We start from the raw sequence: 21,169 nt of genomic DNA on the forward strand, positions 1-21,169 counted from the left end.
CCAAGCCAGCCTTAATTCTTGTAATAGTTTAGCTTAGATTAATTCCAGTTGGCCTAGTTTAGACATTGGTAGCCTAATTAGCGTATGCTTTTTGTTAAATAAAATTAATTAGACTTAGCCTCACATTTCAATAAACGATTTGAATTGTCCAACTTATATTTCATCTTAATCAATTGATTAGAATTAAGCTTGCCTAAGCTCAAATAGCAAGGGTTCATGTCTCGAGGCTCAATAACAAAGCTTTGTATCTTTACCCAACAAGTTGCGGGTTGTTTTCAATTCTCGTACCTAGAGTCCGTTTGTTTCACAGAAAATATCAAATTTCCAAAAAATATTTTCTAGGAAGTCATTTTTCAAGAAAACAACTATGTTTTCCAAAGATTTTCATTGAAACTTGAAATTGGAGTGGAAAATGTTATTGTTCATCATCTAATTTGATTTTTTCAGAAAAATTACCAAGAAAATTTAATTATAATTTTTATATATTTAAAATTGAATTTTAATTATTTTCATTTAAAAAATCGAATTTTTATTATTTTTAGTTTTTCTTTATTTTCTTTCTTTCTTTTTCTTTTCCTCCCTCTTTCTTCCTCCTCCTTCCTTCGCTGCCGCGTGCCTCGATGTGGTCGGTTGCTCGGCGACCAACCAAGACACAATCGCTAGATCTAACGAGCTCGAGGCTTGGCTAATCTAGGCATACCATGAGCTCGTTGGCCAACAAACGTGGCTCGCCTGGATCAATTGAGCCTCGAGCTTACCAACCCAATCCAAGCGAGCCGAGCTTTGCCGAGGTTGGCAAGCTCATGGCTCACCCAATCCAAGCGAGCCCGAGCTCCGCCAAGACTGACAAGCTCGAGCCTCGCCCTTGCCGGATTTGGCCTTGGGAGAGGATGGAGTTGGCCTATGTCCAGTCACGGCATGAGGTCGGTCGCCAGCCACCGCCATGGCCAACAACCGGCCAAGGAAGCGTAGAAGAAAAGAGAAGGAAGAAAAGAAAATAATTAAAAAATAAATTTTAAAAAGAAAAAGAAAGAAAACAAAAACATAAAAATAAAGAAGAAGAGGGAAAACAAAGAAAATAAAAATAATTTGAGATAAAAAATATAATAAAATAAAAAGAATGAAGAGGAGGAAGTGAGGGCTAATAGAGGTGAGAGATAAGAGAGATTAAGTGAGAAAAATGTTTTCCATTTTTCAAAAGTGGAAAAAATTTCTCCTAGTTTAGAAGACTCTTTTCCCTTCATGGAAAATGTTTTCTGCAAATAATTCATTTTCCGTGAAACAAACATCAGAAAATTCAAAAACGTTTTCCGCAATTTATTTTCCGTAAAACGAACAAAGCCTTAGAATTTTAATGAACTTCCTACAAAAACATTTGTATAGTAACTTTGTGACTAATAGGATTATAATTGGTAATCAAGAGTAACATGTTGCTTAGATTACACACTTTTAAATTAGGTATCTAAAGGGTTCTAATAGAAACATTAGTGTAAGCAAATCCCCATCCCTAGAATTCTTTAGTTGAGTAGAAATTGAGACCACACTCTTGCATCTCGATTGGGTTCTAACAAATGCCCAATAATGGCTAGTAGCGACTCCTAAAAATACTTAAGTGGTTAAGAACTTTAAAATGAAAATGTGTGTCATGTGAGATTTGGACTTGGGAGAGCACGCAATCTTAATTTTGCAGTGTTATCATTTGGTGGAAAATTTGAGAACGTCACCTGTATGTACCATTTTGACCAGTCTTTTGAGCAAATACCTCTAAACTTATTCGCTGAGAGCAGCCCCTCAAGGGGTGGGTCGCAAGAGTCTCCACTCTCACAGCTCGTACATATTTGAACCTCAAAAAGTATTCAACTCGCCTGAAGAATTGAGAAGTTGCTTGATTTTTTCATTTGGTATATTGTGTTCTTGCCTTGATCGAGCATGTCTGCAATAGGTAATGGGAATTTCATTAGAAGGTTTTGCTACTTTTGAGAGGTTTAGCATAGAAGTAGATAGCAACAGTTTATAAAAGTTACAACTGCATCCTAATATTTCGCCTTATGACATGGTCCTGCGATTCTGGATAAGCTTTTTAGACATAACATAGTGTCTTGAGTTCATTTTGGCAAGTCCATTCACATGGAGAGAACGAGACAGAACCGACAGATCTCGAAGTGGTCCTCTCCTCCCATCGGTTGCAAATTTACTCTTTCACCTTGCACCTCTTTTCCAGTTCTGGAGAAAGCACATGGAGTGAAATTTTTCGCAGGAGATTGACCGGGTGCGGGGACCTTCTTTATTTTGACATCGATTCCTGCAATGAGGATGCCCGATCCATTATAATATTAGCAATCGCTGCAGACCAGACTACGGAAAGAAAACAATAGCTTTGTACATGTGTTTCCTAGTCGAAGTACATACGTACGAATCAACATATAATATATTAGTGCGGCGGATTCCATTACATTATTAAATTTTCCACGCTTGACAAGGTGGTCATCATGTGAAGAAAGTTTGTGGTCTTTAAATAATTTTCTTTGGGTAGTGGCAGTAATTGCTGCTGTTCTTCAGGCGCATGAAGACTGGGCTTGGCTTCTGCTTCTTCATCTCTCTCTCTCTTCAGAACCAGGATATCCTTCAGGTATGCTTTCGATCTTCCTGTCAAAACTAGATGCAAACAAAATTATTAGCAGAGATTAGGTGGATTGAAGTCATCTACTATCATAGAGGACATGTGAGTTTGAGAATTTTATATGAAAGCGGTAGAAGGGTATGTGCAAATTATGGTTGGTTTGGTTACTTGATCTACTTATTACTGACAACAGTGATCGGCATCCAGAAACCGTCACCTTTTCAAATATTACTCAGAACTTGTGTAGATTGATTCTTTTAGGGTTTGGGTTGGCAATCTGAATCTGAGGTTAAAATCCCCGTTTGGTTCGATTTTTGGGCGATTTTGGTAATATGCAATTGCATCTCAAAATGGCTTTAAAGGCCTTTAGCTCAATGCAAGTCTTGAGGTATTTTGGGAAGTTACATTTTCGGAATGCAAATAGTCTTACTATTCATCTTCTCCAACTGACCGTTGCACGGAAAAGCTAATTCGAGGCCGACAACCGCCAGCCAAGGGGTGACGCGCGCCGGCGACCGCCGCCTGAGGATCGCCCAACCCTAGCAACCATCGCCGAACCTTAGGTGACGCCCGGATCGCGCAACCCAGGCAACTGATGGCCTGAATCGCGCGACCCCAAGTGATTGTTGCCGGGGTTTGGCCACCCAAGCGACGGCCACCTGAGGACACGCGTCGCCTGGGTCAGGCGACCCCAAGCAAGGTGATGGTAGCTCGGAGCTAGATTGGCCAGATCTGGCGGTTCGGCAGCAGACTTCATAAAAAAAAAAAATACAATTTTTTTTTTTAATTTAACAAAAAGTCCCTTACAAATGCAATTTTTATCAAATAGTATTTTGCCCAAAGTCGTTTCACAATGCACTTTAAAACTACAATTTATCAAACATTATTTGCATTTTCACAAATCCCTTTAGCTCAAAGGTATTTGCATTTTCCCAATGACATTTGCCCAAAACCGAACTAAACGGGCCCTAAATCAGCTAGCCAAGATTTTTTTTTTTTTTTTTTTTTTGAATTGGAGCAACGAAACCACGAACTTTGGGCTAAGATGACCAGTCTATTGCAGCGAAGCTGGTATTTTCATGCTCTATTACCGTCAGAGTGAGTGAGAACTCAATGATGGATCCACCAATGGGAGCCTTGTATCCTTCTGATGGGTTCCAACCGGACGATCAGTCAATATCTGCTGTTGTAGACCAGTGTTTAGTTTCTAGACCGACTTTTCAAAGCGCACCTGACAGATGTGGAGAGATGCATCATTTGGTTGATGTTGCCCCATTTTCAAATGAATGTCGTGATGCACCGGACACCGAAGAGACTGAATTCTCCGATGCAGTCTTCGAGTACATAAGTCGCATACTCATGGAAGAAGACATAGAAGAGAAGACATGCATGCTTCAAGATTCTTTGGATCTATTGTCAGCTGAAAAATCCTTTTATGAGGTCCTCGGCAAAAAGTACCCGCCTTCACCTGAGCCAAGTCGCACGAATTGCATCACCTACAATGACAAACACTCGAATGACAGTCTCTTAGACGGCACTAGATATACTAGCACTATTGGCAGTAGGAAAACCGGATACTATGCCAGTATCGGTCAGGTTGAAAATCCAAGCAATTATGGTACAATGAGGTTTGAAAGAGATATTGGTCCACCGGCGTTTCAACCTAATCAAGGGGGTAATGCAGAGAGGCCTGACTTGTGTAGTGAGAGCCGATTCGTACGGCAGTTTAGGATGGGGGTCGAGGAATCCAGCAAGTTTCTTCCTAATCAAGCAACTACCGAACTTTTATATCAGGAACCATACGGAAAGATTGACAAAGTGGACCGCCTCGGTGCATTGAAGAGAAAAGAGAGTCTCCATATGGAGGAAGGAAACATGGAAGAGAGAAGTAGCAAGCAGGCTTTTGTTCATGAAGAATCCGTACTTCGCTCAGATGCTTTCGACGCCGTTCTACTTAACATCCAAGGGGAGGGCCTGGCACATCTTATGAATCTCCGTGCATCGTTGAAGCACAGAGTGAACGAAATCGCACACAAGATCGAAGAGCCCAAAGGTGGCAGAGGTCACGGCAAGAAGAAAAGAGGGAAAGTGGAGGTAGTCGATGTGAGGACGCTCCTCATCCAATGTGCACAAGCTGTGGCATCAAATGATCATAGGAGCGCAAATGCTCTGCTGAATGAGATCAGGAAACACGCCTCGCCTTTTCGCGATGGGACCCAGAGACTCGCTCACTACTTCGCTAATGGTCTTGAGGCGCGGTTGGCCGGCACAGGCAGCCAGATATAGAGGCCTCGTCAATAGGAAAACAACAGCAGCTGATATGCTGAATGCGTACCACCTGTATCTTGCAGCTTGTCCATTCCAAAGATATTCTAATACCGTCTCATGCAGGATGGTAATCGATACAGTGGCGGATAAGATGAGGATTCACATCATCGATTTCGGCATTCTTTATGGATTCCGATGGCCCACTCTGATTCAGCTCCTTTCCCGGAGACCTTGTCCACCGAAGCTCCGGATCACCGGTATAGACCTGCCTCAACCCGGATTCAGGCCCGCACAAAGAATCAAGGAAACGGGTCGGCGCTTGGCAAATTACGCTCAAAGTTTCAACGTGCCGTTTGAGTACAACGCCATTGCGAAGAGGTGGGAGTTCATAGAACTAGAGGAACTCAAGATCGATAGGGACGAAGTGACTATAGTCAACTGTGTTAAGAAACAAAGCCAGAACAGAGAAGCTGATAAAGGAAGAGAAGCTGACCTGATGAAAACTGAGCAAGATAGAAGCAGAGGAATGAAGCTGACAAAAACAGAGCAAGCTCGGAGTAAGCTGAAAACTGAGCTGGCAATCCTTGATCCAAGCTGAGCTGGCAATCCTCGTGAAGGATCTGGTTATACAACAGATTAAAACCAAGATCAGAAGCTGATCAAGCTACACGAGTGGCTAAGATTAATCGTTCTGTTAATAAGAGTTGTTAAATCTGTTGTAAAAGAAGTTGAAGAAGGAAAGCCTTAGTATAAAAGGGCTGAGGAAAATGTAAAAGAGATGAGGAGTATGAATTGATTGTTCGTGTACTGAAAAGGGAATCTCTTTGATCTGAGACTTCTCTCCAAGTCTTCAATAAGAGATCTTGTTGTTAGTTTCTTCTTTTGATCTTCTTCATATCTTAGAGTTCTGTGAGATAGAACTAGAAGAAGGCTGAACAGATGTATGATGAAGCTTGCAGTTGATTGATTCAACAATTACAGTACACAGAAACTTTCTCACATACAGGTTATATTCTAGATTCTGTTTCTTCTCATGGTATCAGAGCTCTCTTCCTGGAAATTGTAGATCTAATGATTGTATTACTGAAAGTCTATATAGAGATTGTATGAGCAAGACAATACGAAGAGTTGGTTGATTCGGATAAGATCTTCTGAAATATTACTTGAGTGTTTCTTCGAATCTTCAAAGTTTTCTGAAGATATAATGGCAACTAGATTGCAGAAGTATCCGTTTCCTATCCATGTGAACATAGCAAACTTTGTTACAATCAAGCTGAATGAAGAGAATTTTCTATTATGGCAAGCACAATTTAGCAGGTTTCTGAAAAGTCAAGATCTAATTGGCTTCATTAATGGTGAAACATTACCTCCTCCAAAAATGATACAAGCGAGGTTGGGGAAGAGATGAATCCCGATCACCTGGATTGGGTAAAAACAGATCAGTTAATCTCATCATGGATAAGCGGTGCGGTGTCGAGAATATCTTGAGTTTGATAATTGGGTTAGAAACTGGATTCGAGGTATGGCGAGGCACTTATCAATCGATTTACTCGAAATCTGTAGCAAAAGAATTTGAATTAAGAGGGAAATTACAGGCGTGTAGAAAAGAGATAGACTTCGAGTGAATATCTTCGAGAATTTAAGACTATACGTGATCAATTGAATGCTATTGGAAAGCCGTTGATGATATAACTAGGATGTTTGGTATACTTGAAGGGTTAGGTCTGAATATGAGACCTTTAGAACAACTATGTACTTGTCTCAAGCCCCACCCGGAATATGATGAAGTTATCTCTCGCCTTGAAAGATTTGAAACCAGATTGCAAACATATCCGTGAATCAATACAATACAAACCTAGCATATTATGGACAAAGAAAGACTGAAATAGGTTTGCGAAGTTTAATCCCGAAGCCAAGGAGAAAGTATTCAAGGAAGATACAGTGCAGAGGACAATTCATCAACGAAGAGATCGAGGAAATAGTATCACCGGAATAGGAAGAAATCAACAAAATAGAATGAATAATCTGAATCCAACAAGACAAGATCAGATCGGTAAGAATAATTGGTCTAACTATGGACGGGGATTCGGACCATACACAAACTCTACTCAGAGATATCAAGGTGTTAGATCTTATCCACCACAAGGCTTAAATGGTGATAAGCGCATACAGGAAACAAAGCTAATGAGTAATGGTCCTCTGGAATGTCAAATCTGTAAAAGACCAGGTCATACAGCTCTTAGGTGCTGGTATCGCTTTGATAATTCATATCAAGAAGATGACATACCAACTGCATTAGCAGCTATGCATATTGAAGAACAATGCGGTTCAGAATGGTATCCAGACACAGGAGCCACATCTCATATTACCGCAGATCTGGTAAGATTCGAAACTATGCTGCATATAGAGGTAATGATACAGTTATGATAGGAGATGGCTCCTGTTTATCAATCTCATGCATTGGGAACGGAACATTAAACACAACAAATAGCATATTACCATTGAAAGATGTTTTGATTGTTCCTGAAATCAAAAAGAATCTCCTTTCGTATCAAAATTAACAGATGACTATCCTTGTTCCTTTATATTTGATAAGTATGGGGTGTATATGAAGGACAATTACAATCATACAAAGTGAAGCTAGGAAGGAAAATCAAGGGGCTGTATCAAGTGGAATCTAGAACTCCGAAGCATACTTTACTCGGACTCAACATGAAGTAGGAGAAGATATTTGGCATCAAAGACTTGCTCATACCGGTCTAAAAACAGTGAAAGTTCTGCAAACTCAAAAGCTAATACAATGTAATTCGAAAGCTCAAAAGATGTGTAGCAGTTGTCAAATAGCTAAGAGTTCAGCTCTGTCTTTTCCTATGTCAGACCATATCTCTAATGTTCCTCTAGAAAAGATACATTGTGATGTATGGGGACCATCTCCTATCCCATCGTTCAGAAGTTTTATTACTATGTCATCTTTGTTGATGATTTTCTCGCTTTAGTTGGATATATCCAATAAGAAAGAAGTCGAAGTATATGATGTGTTTGTTATGTTTCAAAGACTAGTTGAAAATCAGCTTGATCAAAAGATCAAAGTCTTTTAGTGATGGAGGAGGAGAATTCACTAGCATTGAATTTCAGAATCATCTCGCAACAGCATGGCATTAAACATAACATTTCTTGTCCTTATACACCAGAGCGAATGGTATTTCAGAGAGAAAGCATCGACATGTAGTTGAGTTGGGGTTAGCAATGCTGTACAATGCAAAAGTACCATTAAAGTTTGGGTAGATGCCTTTATAACAGCAGCATATATAATCAATTTGCTTCCCTCAACAAAACTACATATGAAATCACCTCATTATAGGCTTTATAAACAGCAACCAAGTTATACTCATCTACGAGTTTTGGATCAGCATGCTATCCCCTGTTTGAGACCTTATATGAAGCATAAATTTGACCCAAGATCTCTCATACGTGTGTTTCTTGGGTACAAGGCGAAACATAAAGGTTACGAGATGCTTGTTGCCTACTAATGGACGTGTTTATATAAGTAGACATGTCGTGTTTGATGAAAGGGTATTTCCATTTACTCAAATAACTACTACGAGTATCGCGAGGGTCGAGATCTATACAAACAATGGATAAGAGGAGTGGTGTCTCCTATGTCCAAAACTACAGAACAGATTCAGTCACAAGTTAATGAGACAACTAAATCTTTGCAGTCTTTGCCAAATACTGAATCAAGCCAAATTGTGCCAGAAATACAGGACAGTGGGATCAGCATACTCAATTCAACAAATATATCACACCCGAATATAATATCGATCCGAGCTACAAACCACTCCGATAATGCACTCGGTAATGTTGAAACAATTCGGAGATGGATTCAAATAATGAAGAGCAAGTGTCTATGAGTCGAGATTCTAATACAACATCTCATATTAATACGAACAAGGACAGGTCGGTTACATCGTAGACTACTCAAGGTACATTGTCTACTCATCCTATGCAAACTAGATTAAAATCAGGGATTGTTAAAGTAAATCCCAAATATGCATGTCTAGTTGAATATCAGGTTCCTATTGAACCAAAGTCAGTAAAGTCTGCTTTAGCACACGAAGGATGGCATCAAGCAATGCAAGAAGAAATGGATGCTTTGTATGAAAACAACACCTGGGAGTTAGTTCCTAGAACTAATAAAATGAATGTGATTGGCTGCAAATGGGTGTTTAAAACAAAACTTACACCTAATGGGAGTTTAGAGAGACTGAAAGCTCGGCTTGTAGCCAAAGGTTTCCATCAAGAAGAAGGTCTTGATTTCACAGAAACCTTCAGCCCTGTAGTAAAGCATGCTACAATTCGAATTATTCTCTCAATAGCAATGATGAAACATTGGCAAGTCCAACGGTTAGATGTTAAAAATGCCTTCCTACATGGCAATTTAAGTGAAACTGTTCATATGGAACAGCCACCAGGTTTTAAAGACTCACAGAAACCCCATCATGTTTGTCTCCTCAGAAAATCTCTCTATGGGCTTAGACAAGCTCCCCGAGCTTGGTTTGACAAGTTCAGCAGCTTTCTACTAGAATATGGGTTCTTTTGTAGCTCAACCGATCCTTCTTTGTTCATCCTACACACTAGCACGAGACACAATCCTCCTCTTGTTATATGTTGATGATATCATTCTAACTGGAAGTTCATCTCAAATACTCTCCAATCTTATTACTGCTCTACATCTTCAGTTTCATATGAAGGACCTTGGTTCACTCCATTATTTTCTTGGCATTGAAGTTCAGCGTACTCCAGCACATTTGTTTCTCTGTCAAGCCAAATATGCCTTTGATCTTCTCACCCGAGCCCATATGCTTGAGTCTAAACCAATTTCTACTCCCCTTTCGTTAAAACCAACTATATTGATCAATGACTCTATAGCTATATCTAATCCGCAGAATATAGAAGTTTAGTTGGGGGTCTTCGTACACTTACATTAACTCGACCCGGACATTTCTTATGCCACAAATCTACTATGCCGAAAATGAAGACACCTACGGTTGCGGATCTTCATAGACTAAAAAGGGTACCGAGATATGTTAAAGGTACAATCAGATATGGCTTATTCATTCACTCAAAGCACTATGAATCTCTATGGCTTCTCGGATGCGATCGGGCAGGATGTGCTGAAACCGGACGATCAACAACGGGTTTTGCACATATCTTGGTTCAAATCTTATCTCTGGGCAGCAAAGAAGCAGCCTACTGTTAGTAGATCCTCTACAGAAGCTGAATACCGTGCTCTTGCATCAACTACTGCTGATCTCACATGGATAAGCTTTGTTTTGCGAGATATAGGTTGCTTCCTTCCATCTCCTATTACTCTATACTGTGATAATAAATCAGCTATCTCACTCACTGCTAATCCTATCTTACATGCTCGAACAAAGCATATTGAAGTAGATTTTCATTTTGTTCGAGAGAAGGTATCTTCTGGGTCATTACGTGTCCAATATGTCCCAAGTCTTTACCAACTTGCTGATATCTTTACAAAACCTTTGACACGGGTAACACATTCCTATCTACGAGTCAAATTGGGAATCTGTGCTCTTCCCATTCCCAATTTGAGGGGGGATGTTAAGAAACAAAGCCAGAACAGAGAAGCTGATAAAGGAAGAGAAGCTGACCTGATGAAAACTGAGCAAGATAGAAGCAGAGGAATGAAGCTGACAAAAACAGAGCAAGCTCGGAGTAAGCTGAAAACTGAGCTGGCAATCCTTGATCCAAGCTGAGCTGGCAATCCTCGTGAAGGATCTGGTTATACAACAGATTAAAACCAAGATCAGAAGCTGATCAAGCTACACGAGTGGCTAAGATTAATCGTTCTGTTAATAAGAGTTGTTAAATCTGTTGTAAAAGAAGTTGAAGAAGGAAAGCCTTAGTATAAAAAGGGCTGAGGAAAATGTAAAAGAGATGAGGGAGTATGAATTGATTGTTCGTGTACTGAAAAGGGAATCTCTTTGATCTGAGACTTCTCTCCAAGTCTTCAATAAGAGATCTTGTTGTTAGTTTCTTCTTTTGATCTTCTTCATATCTTAGAGTTCTGTGAGATAGAACTAGAAGAAGGCTGAACAGATGTATGATGAAGCTTGCAGTTGATTGATTCAACAATTACAGTACACAGAAACTTTCTCACATACAGGTTATATTCTAGATTCTGTTTCTTCTCAAACTGCATGTTCAGGTTCGAGAACTTGTTCGACGAGACCGTCGAGGAAGAAAGTCCGCGAGACATTGTCCTCAACCTGATAAGAAGAGCCCAGCCGGATCTCTTCATCCACGGTGTTATCAACGGGAACTACAATGCCCCGTTCTTCGTCACTCGGTTTCGGGAGGCTTTGCATCACTTTTCTTCTTTATTCGACATGCTTGACACTATAATACCCTGCGAAAACCAGGAGAGGATGCTGATCGAGAAGGTTACGTTGGAAAGGGAGGCGTTGAATACGATAGCCTGTGAGGGATGGGAGAGAGTGGAAAGACCGGAGTCGTACAAGCAGTGGCAATTACGCAACATGAGGGCCGGGTTTGTGCAGGTGCCCTTAAGCAGGAGGCTAGCGCAGTTCGTATTCAACAAGATCGCTTCGCGCTACCACAAAGATTTCGTCGTAGATGAAGTCGGCAAGTGGCTGTTGATAGGATGGAAGGGACGGTTTCTATACGCCTTTTCTACTTGGAAACCGGCATAGCGGATCGGTATGTGCGCATGGTTGAAGGAGCAAAAATGAGGCCGTCACTAACAGCACCTGTCAAAAATAAGAAGATGACCGAGGATGTCATCCCCTCATCATTCTCCTCAACATGTTTATACCTGGGTAACAGGTATGAGCTTTGCCAATGTTGTGATTGGCTTGATTGCACTGACTGAATGGTTGAATTGATGAAACCAACACCCATCGGTAGTGACCGGAGGCGACCAAATGGAAACATCGTGGTTTTAGGCCAATGTCCAAGCCAGCCTTAATTCTTGTGATAGTTTAGCTTAAATTAATTCCAGTTAGCCTAGTTTAGACGTTGGTAGCCTAATTAGCATATACTTTGTTAAATAAGATCAATTGGACTTAGCCTCACATTCAAATAAACGATTAGAATTGTCTAGCTTAGATTTCAACTTATTCAATTTATTAGAATTAAGCTTGCCTAAGTTCAAATAGCAAGATCATGAGGGTTCATGTCTCGAGGCTCAATAATAGAGCTTTGTATAACTCTTTACCCAACAAGTTGTGGGTTGTTTTTAGTTCTCGCACCTAGGTAGATGCATTTTAATTACTTTGGTGTTTACTTACTGCACCATCATTTTAATATATCGATTGCCAATTTCCTTTTCTATAATAGGATAATATTATATTAGAATTTTAATGAACTTCCTACAAAAAAAATTGTATAGTCTTTTTGTGACTAATGGGATTATAAATGGTAATCAAGAGTAATCAGTCGCCTAGATTACACACTGTCAAGTTAGGTACCTAAAGGGTTCTAATGGAAACATTAGCATGAGCAAGTCCCCATCCCTAGAATTCTTTAGTTGAGTAAAAATTGAGACCCCTACGTCTCGATTGGGTTCTAACTAACCCTCAATGATAGCTAGTAGCGACTCCTAAAAATATTTAAGTGGCTAAGAACTTTATAATGAACCTCGCTTTATGCGAGGTATAGGCTTGGGAGAGCACACGCTCTTAATATTAATGTACCGTTTTGCGGTGTTATCATTTGGTGGGCCATTTGAGACCGTCACTTGTATGTACCATTCTGACCATCTTTTGAGCAAATAGCTCTAAACCTATTCGCCGAGAGTGGCCCCTCGAGGGGTAGGTCCCAAGAGTCTCCACTCTCAGAGCTTGTACATATTTCAACCTCAAAAAACCTTCGACTGGCCTAAAGAATTGTGGAGTTGCTTGATTTTTCATTTGGTGCATTATGTTCTTACCTTGATTGAGCATGCCTGCAACAGGTAATGGGAATTTCGTTAGAAGATTTTGCTATTTTTGAGAGATTTACCATAGATGTAGATAGCAAGAGTTAATAAAAGTTACAACGGCATCCTAAATATTGCACCTTATGTTATGGTCCTGTGATTCTGGATCAACTTTTTTAGACATAACATATTGTCTTTGAGTTCATTTTGGCAGGTCCATTCACATGGAGAGAACGAGACATAAACGACAGATTTTGAAGCGGTCCTCTCCTCCCATCTGGTGCAAAATCAGTCTTTACCTTGCTCCTCTTTTCCAGTTCTGCAGCCAATGAAAGAGCATATGGAGTGAAATATTTTCGCGGAAGATTGACCGGGTGGGGATAACTTTTTTATTTTGACATTGATAACCGCAATGAGGATGCCCTATCCATTATAATATTAGTAATCGCTGCAGACCAGACTTCGAAAAAAAACAATAACTTTGTTCATGTGCTCTTCTTTCCAAAGTATGTACGTACGAATCAACACACATAATATTTTAGTGCGACAGATTCCATTACATTATTAAATTTTCCACGCTTGACGGGGTGGTCAGCATGTGAAGATAGTTTATGGTCTTTACATAATTTTCGGTGGGTAGTGGCCGTAATTGCTGCTGTCCTTCAGGCGCACGAAGACTGGGCTTGGCTTCTGCTGCCTCATATTTCTCTCTTCAGAACCGGGATATCCTTCAGGTATGCTTTCGATCTTCCTGTCAAAACTAGATGCAAACAAAATTATTAGCAGAGATTAGGTGGATTGAAGTCATCTACTATCATAGAGGACATGTGAGTTTGAGAATTTCCTGTGGATGCGGTAGAAGGGGATCTGCAGATTATGACTGGTTTGGTTACTTGACCTGTCACTGACAACAAGGATCGGCATAAAGAAACCGTCGCCTTTTCAAACATTACTGGAAAATACCAGAACTTCTGCGGATTGATTCTTTTAGGGTTTGGGTTGGCAATCGGAGTCTGAGGTTACAATAGGATAAGTCAGCTAGCCGAGAATTTTTTTCTTTTTCCAGATGGGAGCAACGAAACCATCAACTTTGGGCTAAGATAACCAGTCTATTGCAGCGAAGCTGGTATTTTCTTGCTCTATTACCGTCAGAGTAAGTGAGAACACAATGATGGATCCACTGATGGGAGCCTTGTGTCCTTCTAGTGGGTTCCAATCGGACGATCCGTCAATATCTGCTGTTGTAGATCCTTGTTTAGTTTCTAGACCAACTTTTCAAAGTGCACCCAACAGAGGTGGAGAGATGCATCATTTGGTTATGTTGTAAGTTTGTTTGTAAAACAAACTAAGTATATATTTCCCTGTTCCATGTAAGAAAAGTGAGCGGAAGTGGGCCAATTAATATATATGGAGTTCTTTTAGCATCCCTAAAGAAATGATCGGGTGTGGGTTAGATTCACCATACCCGCGTGCGGGTATGCAATTATTAAGCGCACTTAGCACACGGTTTAATTAGCACTAACCCATTCGTTATTTTATTTATCTATTTATTTTTACAGTTATCTTATTAACTTTAATCAATTCAAATGTTGTTTTTTATTTATTGAGAATTTTCGAAAATTAACCACTTTGGGGCACCCTCAGAGGGTTGGGGTACTACCCTTCCAAAATGGAAGGGGGGGTGGGGATTCGAATCCCCACCTTCTCAGAAGGGTTGGGGTGCGCGATTATTAGGCGCACTTAGCACGCGGTTTAATTAGCACTAACCCATTGTTATTTTATTTATCTATTTATTTTCACGGTTATCTAATTAACTTTAATTAATTCAAAGGTTTTTTTGTTTATTAAGAATTTTCGGAAATTATTAAAAAATCGAAATTTTTTTATTTATTAAAAATATTATTATTATTATTATTTAATTATTCCGAATTTTTGTTTGTGTCTCTTCAAGACAACCTTCGAAAAAGATACTCGTTTAATTTGCAACCTTTCCCGAAAGATTGCATTTGTTCATTTTTTCAATTTCTTCCGAATGGACGCCTTCGTTCATCCGGGGCAATTTTTTGAAAGGATACATTTGTTCACTTTGCAATTTTCCACGAAGAGTTGCCTACGTTTTTAAGATTGATTTATATATACATGTCAGTTTTCCAAAAGAGTGTGTGTGATCATTTTTATCTTTTCGAGCCTTTTTTTCTAAAAAACTACCACCATTTTTTCAATTGTTTCCTAAAGAGATCTTGAAGAAATACTATAATTGTTATCTAGTATTCTAAATTTTGAGACTTTGTTGTATCCTAGAGGATATTTTCCGATGACCATTAGCAATTCTGTGAGGCAAATATATCCTTAAAAAAGTGATGTCACGCCTCAAAGTCCGAATTGATTACTCTATAGATCTGACTTCATTGTTCCACCCAATTCGAAATCATATTTTCCCAATAGGTTAATCTTGCCCCATTTTCAAATGATTGTCGTGATACACTGGACACTGAAGAGACCGAATTCTCCAATGCAGTCTTCGAATACATAAGTCACATACTCATGGAAGAAGACATAGAAGAGAAGACATGCATGCTTCAAGATTCTTCGGATCTATTGTCAGCTGAAAAATCCTTTTATGAGGTCCTCGGCAAAAAGTACCCGCCTTCACCTGAGACAAGTCGCACGAATTGCATCACCTACAATGACAAACACTCGAATGATAGTCTCTCAGACAGCACTAGATATACTAGCTAGTCTCTCGGACAGCACTAGATACACTAGCACTATCGGCAGTAGGAAAACTGGATTCTATGCCAATATTGGTCGGGTTCAAGATCCAAGCAATTATGTTACAATGAGTTTTGAAAAAGATATTAGTCCAGCGGCATTTCAACCTAATCGAGGAGGTAATGCACAGAGGCTTGACTTGTGGCGTGAGAGCCAATTCGTTAGGCAGTTTAGGATGGGGATCGAGGAATCCAGCAAGTTTCTTCCTAATCAAGCACCTACCAAACTTCTACCGCTGAAACCGAATAGAAAGATTGACAAAAGGGACCGCCTTGGTGCATCGGAGAGAAAAGAGAGTCTCCATAGGGAGGAAGGAAACACGGAAGAGAGAAGTAGCAAGCAGGCTTTTGCTCCTGAAGAATCCGTACTTCGCTCGGATGCTTTCGACGTCGTTCTACTTAGTGACCAAGGGGAGGGCCTGGCGCGTCTTATGAATCTCCGTGCATCGTTGAAGAACGGAGTGAACGAAATTGAACACAAGATCCAAGAGCCCAAAGCGGGCAGAGGTCGCGGCAAGAAGAAAAGAGGGAAAGTGGAGGTAGTCGATGTGAGGACGCTTCTCATCCAATGTGCACAAGCCGTAGCATCAAATGATCATAGAAGCGCGAATGCTCTGTTGAATGAGATCAGGAAACACGCCTCACCTTTTGGCGATGGGACCCAGAGACTCGCTCACTACTTCGCTAATGGTCTTGAGGCGCGGTTGGCCGGTACAGGCAGCCAGATATATAGAGGCCTCGTCAATAGGAAAACAACAGCAGCTGATATGCTGAATGCGTACCAACTGTACCTTGCAGCTTGTCCATTCCAAAGATATTCTAACGCTGTCCCGATCTTTTCGATATTAGATACAGTAGCAGATAAGATGAAGATTCACGTCATCGATTTCGGTATTCTTTATGGATTCCGATGGACCACTCTGATTCAGCACCTTTCCCAGAGACCTTGTCCACCGAAGCTCCGGATCACTGGTATAGACTTGCCTCAACCCGGATTCAGGCCCGCAGAAAGAGTCAAGGAAACGGGTCAGCGCTTGGCAAATTACGCTCAAAGTTTCAACGTGCCGTTTGAGTACAACGCCATTGCGAAGAGGTGGGAGTTCATTGAACTAGAGGAATTCAAGATCGATAGGGACGAAGTGACTATAGTCAGCTGCATGTTCAGATTCAAGAGCTTGTTCACGAGACATCGTCCTCAACCTGATAAGAAGAGCCCAGCCGAATCTCTTCATCCACGGTGTTATCAACGGAACCCACAATTCCCCGTTCTTCGTCACTCGGTTTCGGGAGGCTTTGCATCACTTCTCTTCTCCATTCGACATGCTTGACACTATAGTACCCTGCGAAAACCAGGAGAGGATGCTGATCGAGAAGGATATGTTGGGGAGGGAGGCGTTGAATACGATAGCCTGTGAGGGATGGGAGAGAGTGGAGGGACCGGAGTCGTACAAGCAGAGGCAATTACGCAACATGAGGCCCGGGTTTGTGCAGGTGCCCTTAAGCAGGAGGCTAGCGCAGTTCGTGATCAACAATATCGCTTTGCGCTACCACAAAGATTTCGTCGTAGACGAAGTCGGCAAGTGGCTGTTGCTAGGATGGAAGGGACGGTTTCGGTACGCCTTTTCTACTTGGAAACTGGCATAGCGAGATTGATATGTGCACATAGTTGAAGGAGCAAAAATGAGATCATCGCTAACAGCAGCTGTAAATCAGAAGATGACCCGTGATGTCGGAATCCCCTCATGATTCTCCTCAACATGGTTATACCTGCACTTTACCAGATGAGTGAATGGTTTTTATTTGAAAATCCCCTTGTTTAACGCATTGTGTCACTACCATCTAATCTCTGTGCCCTTTTGAGTGGCGATTCATTCACGTCTCATTTTTTCGGCGTGGAAGAAGCATTGTTTTGATTGTGTAATACCATATAATTGTTACTTAAGGATAATTGAATCCAGCACTTGAACAGTTTTCCGATATATCAGCTGTTCACATAAGTACATATCCATGTGTAGGGTAAACATAGCTGAAATTCCAAATTTTTATACTCTCTATACATTTTTGACAAAGACGCCTAAAATGCTATTCCAAAGCAGACGGACGGTTCAGGTTTAAAAAGGAAATTGCTTTCATAAACCCACCGGCCACATATAGGACCACATTTTGTGACTTAGATTTAATAGGCCAAATTAGTAGTGGATAACTCTCTTTTTTTCTTTTTTTTTTGTAAAATAAGCTAAATTGGGTTGAGAAAAAATTAAACTCAAAAAAATAGGTCATAAATGATTTGTTTTTGGTTGAAATAAACCAATATTTTAACTCTGTTTTTCTAGAGCTCATGTCAGTCGCCCACTACGAATACGCACTACCTAACCCAAGTAACTTGCAGCTTGCTTCCAGTTCCATATCTAGACGATCGAATCCAAATTCTCGTCGCTCACGCTGTGGCACAGCAGACCTTTTGCTCACAATCCGTGCTCATCTGTTTCCGGCGTCGCTGGCTTTGCGCCCCTGCGGTGAGTAATGTTGTTTTTGAGCATTCTGGTTTCTATCATAGTCTATATGCTCCTCAACCGCTCCTTTACAATTGGAATTTGGTGGCCTCGAGGGGGGGACGAGTCCTGAATTAGTTAGGTTGATAACATGAGTATATCTGGACAAGCTCTGAACAGAGAGCACCATGTGTCATGTATCTGCTTATGTGATCTCTTCGTTCGTTCATGGATTATTCACTGTCTGTCGTCTTCGCATCATCTCTGATTAACCCAAAACGGGGTCCAGTGTTTTTGAGTATCAGTCTGTTTGATCGCACTCTCGTCTTCTGCAAAATAGTAACCATTCTTTGCTGCAATTACACAGAAGTGTCAATGCGTATGGTTTCTGTTAATTTTATGGAATCCATGGTTTGGGTTTGAACTTGTTTGCGGGCTTGCTTCATTACAGGAATGGGTGTTAATTATAAAGTTTCTAGTCTCTGTCTCTTGCTGATTTTGCCCGTCCCTCTTGATTCATGTGAATTGCGTAATGTTGTCCTGTAGTTGTGACGATGTTCTGGTTGTCGCGTTGGCGTTTGGTTCCTCTGTTTGACCCTGGTCAACCTTTAGATTGGGGAATTAGAAGAAGGCCTCAACCGTCCCTCCTGGAATGTGCTCCATTTTCATGGAAGCCATCTGGGTCATGTCATCAATATTGGACTCCTCACTGGCATCATCTGCCTTGTATGACCCCAAAAAAAAAAAAAAAAAATTTAACATTGTCCCTTCATGAGCAGTGCTAAGGATGCTAAGAACTTGAGCTTAAAACTGTTGAAGATAATAGGCAATGGACGGGGAAAAAGACGGGTTTAGACAAAAGGGCACATGAAAGAGTTTTAAGTATGATAGTACTGCAAGAATTTCATAAGATAGTTTCAGAAAATAAGCTAAGCTAACTTACATGTGTGATTCGTTCAAATTAATGTGCCGCTTGCCTCCATGAGAGTTTTTTTTTTTTTTTTTTTTTTGGTAGAAAACTCTACAAGAGTTGAAAGACTAAAATTTGTTGAAATGAGGATAGCTCTGAGACGTTACTTTTGGCTATATGTATATGTACATGTAGCTTGAGCTAAGACAGAGGAAATTCCAATAAGCAATAAGGCAAACAATGGTATTGGACAAGTTACTTTGCTTGAGGAATTTTAGTTGATTGACAGTTCTTGAATGGACTATTACCTTAAGGTGCAACAATCCTCAAGGACTATATTCTCTGGTAGGGATGAGTAGTTGTTTCAGGTTCCGTACAAGTTCCATCTGAAATCTAAAACATACTTATTGAAATAGCTCCCTCATTTTGTGGAACTTAGAACCTACCTTACATACCTTAAAACTTTGAGATTACTCTATCACAAATTTCAAGCAAACTTGTCAAAATAGGTCTTAAACCCATATATAACCCATTTATGTTTTAAATAGATCATATATTGGTCACTCAATTTTGAAAAGCCTTCTTAAAATGGGTTGAGTTTAGAACCAATTTTCAACCCACTAGCTCTCTCTCTCTCTCTCTCTCTCTCTCTCTCTCTCTCTCTCTCTCTCTACACTTATAAAAATAAAAATAATTTTAGAAAATCAAAATCCTTTAAGTTTTTTTTTTTTTTCTCTTTTTTTTTTTTTTTTCCTTTTTTTTTTTTTCCTTTTTTTCTTTCTTCTTCCTACTTCCATCTTCCCTGGCTAATGGCCACCACAGCCATGGCAATGGCTAGCCAGGCGAGGGACAAGCTCGCCAAGGTTTGGCACAAGCAAGGCAGAGACCTTGCCAATATCTAGCAAGGCTCGAGCCTCACCAATCTAGTGAGATTGGAGCTCACCAACCTCGGACAAGCTCGAGCTCGCTAATTTGGCTAGGTCAAGACCTTGTTGACGTCCAACGAGTCCCAACCTCGCCGATCTAGTAAGACTTGAGCTTGAGCTCGATGATATGGCGAGACCAAGACCTCACCGGCATCTGGCAAAGCTCGAATCTCACCGATCTAGCGAGCTAAACCTTGCCGACCTTAGGCGAGGCTCTACCTCGCTAGAGGCCGGGAAGCTCAAGTCTCCCTGGAATTGAACAAGCTCAAGCCTCGCTGGCCACCGGTGTGGCCGATGACTGGGCCGAAGAAGAAGGGAAAATAAAAAAGGAAGAGAAAGAGAAAAATAATTAAAAATTCGATTCTTTAAAAAAAATTACAAATAATTTAAAAATTGATTCTTTGTAAGATAAAAAGTAAACAAAATAAAATTATTAAAAGGCAAATGACTTCCTAACAAAATATTTTTCAAGAAAAATGGAGCCTCGATTTTTGAAGAAAACTATAAAAATTGTCCTCTAGATTTGTATTGAATGAAAGTGTTTTAGCAATATCATTTTAAAAAAAAAACCATAAGAAACAAGCGTTCCTAGATTTGAAAGTATTTTAGCAACATAATTTAAAAAAAAAAAAATCACAAGAATGAATTTTCCTAAATTGGGTTAAGTATGTAAGTAGTATAGGTTGAGCCGGATATGAGTTAGGTATGAATTGAGTCGTATTGGTAAAAATTTACATTATGTATAAATGGGTCATAAATAGATTATTAGGTCAATTTGAGTCCAACCATTTATAAACCGACCCAAATCCGACCTAACCTACCCATTTAACACATCTAGTTCCAAGTTATACCCAGGTTTCATCTATATTATCAATCAAACGATTACAGTAAATTATCTCGTTTAATGACCACAACTTACTGTTAATCCATTGATCACGACTTAGATTTAAACATACAAAGAATATGAAACATTAATAAAGTAAAAGTCTTGGTCATAAAATGGAAGTTCAGACTAGTGGTTCAAGATTAAACACTCATCGCCGGGCCATGGAATATCATAGGATCATGTAGAGACATAGACCAAGAAGAAAACCAAAATTTATTCTAGGTTCAAGTTCCACATTCCATTTTCCTTGAATCTAGAACCTACTACTAACTGGTTTTATAGATATATCATGAAATAAATAGTACCTAAATGAAAGAAAATTCAATTCCTCTC

The 21,169-nt window shown here is 40.1% G+C and overlaps 2 protein-coding genes across 2 annotated transcripts; both read left to right on the forward strand.

Annotated features, from left to right (window-relative positions):
- The first annotated feature begins 3,748 nt into the window (after positions 1-3,748).
- LOC104427890 (scarecrow-like protein 9) lies at positions 3,749-11,625 on the forward strand. Its single transcript, XM_039305139.1, is given in 4 exon segments — positions 3,749-4,896; positions 4,898-5,328; positions 8,961-8,977; positions 11,128-11,625. Coding segments are annotated over 4 exon segments (2,094 nt in total).
- A 3,912-nt stretch (positions 11,626-15,537) lies between these two features.
- LOC104427346 (scarecrow-like protein 9) lies at positions 15,538-17,266 on the forward strand. The gene is given in 2 exon segments (XM_039305140.1): positions 15,538-16,799; positions 16,801-17,266. Coding segments are annotated over 2 exon segments (1,728 nt in total).
- Positions 17,267-21,169: the final 3,903 nt, after the last annotated feature.

Source organism: Eucalyptus grandis, chromosome 11, assembly GCF_016545825.1.
Source record: "Eucalyptus grandis isolate ANBG69807.140 chromosome 11, ASM1654582v1, whole genome shotgun sequence".
NCBI lineage: Eukaryota > Viridiplantae > Streptophyta > Magnoliopsida > Myrtales > Myrtaceae > Eucalyptus > Eucalyptus grandis.